General features: G+C 48.1%; 1 protein-coding gene across 1 annotated transcript in view; it reads left to right on the top strand.

Annotated features, from left to right (window-relative positions):
- B4galnt2 (beta-1,4-N-acetyl-galactosaminyltransferase 2) overlaps positions 1–2,039 on the top strand; it is a 59,401-nt gene that overhangs the window by 40,357 nt on the left and 17,005 nt on the right. The window contains exon 5 of the mRNA XM_021177919.2: positions 272–309. Coding sequence (XP_021033578.1) covers positions 272–309 — 38 coding nt within the window. The remainder of the gene's footprint in view (positions 1–271; positions 310–2,039) is intronic.

The following is a 2,039-nucleotide window of genomic DNA, read 5'->3' as shown; positions in this document are numbered from 1 at the left end:
GAAGATAACAGTTCGGTGCTAACTCCGGAAAATCTTGGAAGAGAACTGGTTCAGCCTCAGGCAGGTTGGGCCTCAGGCAGGTAGTGGCACATCAAAGGAGCAGCACAGCAGGTGGCTCTGCTTAAGCTGGTGGATGGTCACAGTCAGCCTTGCTAGGCTGGAAGGAGGTAACAGGGCTCTCCAGATATGTAGGAGTCAGAGGCAGGGAGGTGTATGAGGGTGCTTTGGTATCCACTCAGACACTTTTTCCTCCCTCTCCTGTGTCTTCTAGGCCTCCAGTATGAAGGGCCAGATGCTCCAGTCTATGAGGTAAGACTCAGCATTTTTAGCACTGACTTCCCCTTCCACAACTATGTTTGATCTCAGCCTTTAACAAGCCCCTGTCATTAATCCAATTCAAACCCTACATGAATACAAAGTGGGCCATGGGGGGCATTGCACAGTTTTCTAGCCTTTGGAGTGACTGCAGTGAGAACTTCCAAAGAGACCTCCATGGCTGTGTGTGCTCTAGGAGCAAGCAGCTGCCACATGTAACCTCTGACAACAAAAGGATGAGATGTCCCATTGTCCTCCCCCAACTACACAGCTCTGTGTTGAGGTCTCAGGATGGGATGTCTGAGGGTGAGATGCCATCTCATTCAGAACCTGCAAAAGGGCCCTGGGAATGGAGACTTGGGGTGGGAGGCTGTGCTGATGTTCCTGCCCAGGGATGAGTCTGGAGGTCCAGAGGACAGACATCAGTGTGTCCTCCTCTACGGCTCTCTGTTTCCTTGAGACACTGGGGAGCTCACTGGGTTTTGGCTAGGCTGACGGTCAGCAACCCCCAATGAGCTTCCTGTCTTGTTATCCATCTTTGGTGGCTGAGGTTGCCTGCCTGACATTTTTATGTGGGAGCAGGGCATTCAAATTCAGGTTCTGCTACTTAAGCAACACGCGTCCTTACCCACTGTGCCATCTCAGCTCAGAAATGAGCTCTACATCCTTCGCCCTCCCCGCACAGGCTGAATAGAGGGTGGAGTGGGGATGCATGAGCTGCTCTGTGTCCTCAGAGGGCTCCTCGGTCACAAACCCTCTCATCCTATCCCTGTCATTTTTCTCATAACTATGATTTATTTCTTTATAAGGGCACTAGAGATGGACTCCAGTCCCTCACACACACTGGGCAAACACTTTAGCCCTGAGCCAAGCCTGTATCTAGCCTCTTTCATTATGTGCTTACTCAAGCTTAGTTACCCTGTGGGTGTGGCTGCCTAAGGACTTGCTTCTCAGAGATTTGTCTGTTGATTGGCCTGAGTCTTCAGCAGGATTAACCTAACCTGGTTGACTTCCCACAAAGATGCCTAGCTATTGCAGACAACCAAAGGAAGAGTAACCTTTAGAGCAGTGGGAATGGAGAGAAGCCTGCTTCCACTGCATCTTCAGGTAGAATGAATGGGCAGGAGAGAGGAGCAATAATGGCCACTCTTTGGGCATCCAAGAGCTGGAATGGAAGCAAGTGCCTTTTACATGTCACAAGGAGAGGACTTGGGTGAGAGGGGGTGATGGACTTACAACAGCAGTTTCTATTAGTGACAAACTGATATTATTTATTCATACTGATTTATTTATTTATTTATTTATTTATTTATTTATTTATTTATTTTTAAAGACTTATTTTATGTATATGAGCACACTGTAGCTGTCTTCAGACAAACCAGAAGAGGGCATCAGATCCCATTACGCGGATGGTTGTGAGCCACCATGTGGTTGCTGGGAATTGAACTCAGGACCTCTGGAAGAACAGTCAATGCTTTTAATCACTGAGCCATCTCTCCAGCCCCTTGTTTTGTTTTTTAAATCTTTGGGGGTGCTGAGAATTGAACACAGGCCACCAAGCACAGAGGCCAGAAGAGCTATCTGATCTCTCAGAGCTGAAGTTACAGGCTGTAGAGAAATTTTAATCCAGCAACTTGGCTGCTCTGGCAAGGGATCCCATCCAAAGATATGATCTGGCCCAAATGCAGACATGTCCTTGATTACTGTATGATCTGGCTGGATAG

Source organism: Mus caroli, chromosome 11 (assembly GCF_900094665.2).
Source record: "Mus caroli chromosome 11, CAROLI_EIJ_v1.1, whole genome shotgun sequence".
NCBI classification, from domain to species: Eukaryota; Metazoa; Chordata; class Mammalia; order Rodentia; family Muridae; genus Mus; species Mus caroli.
Note: the sequence above shows the minus strand (reverse complement) of the source record. Positions and strands in the feature narration are given on the sequence as shown.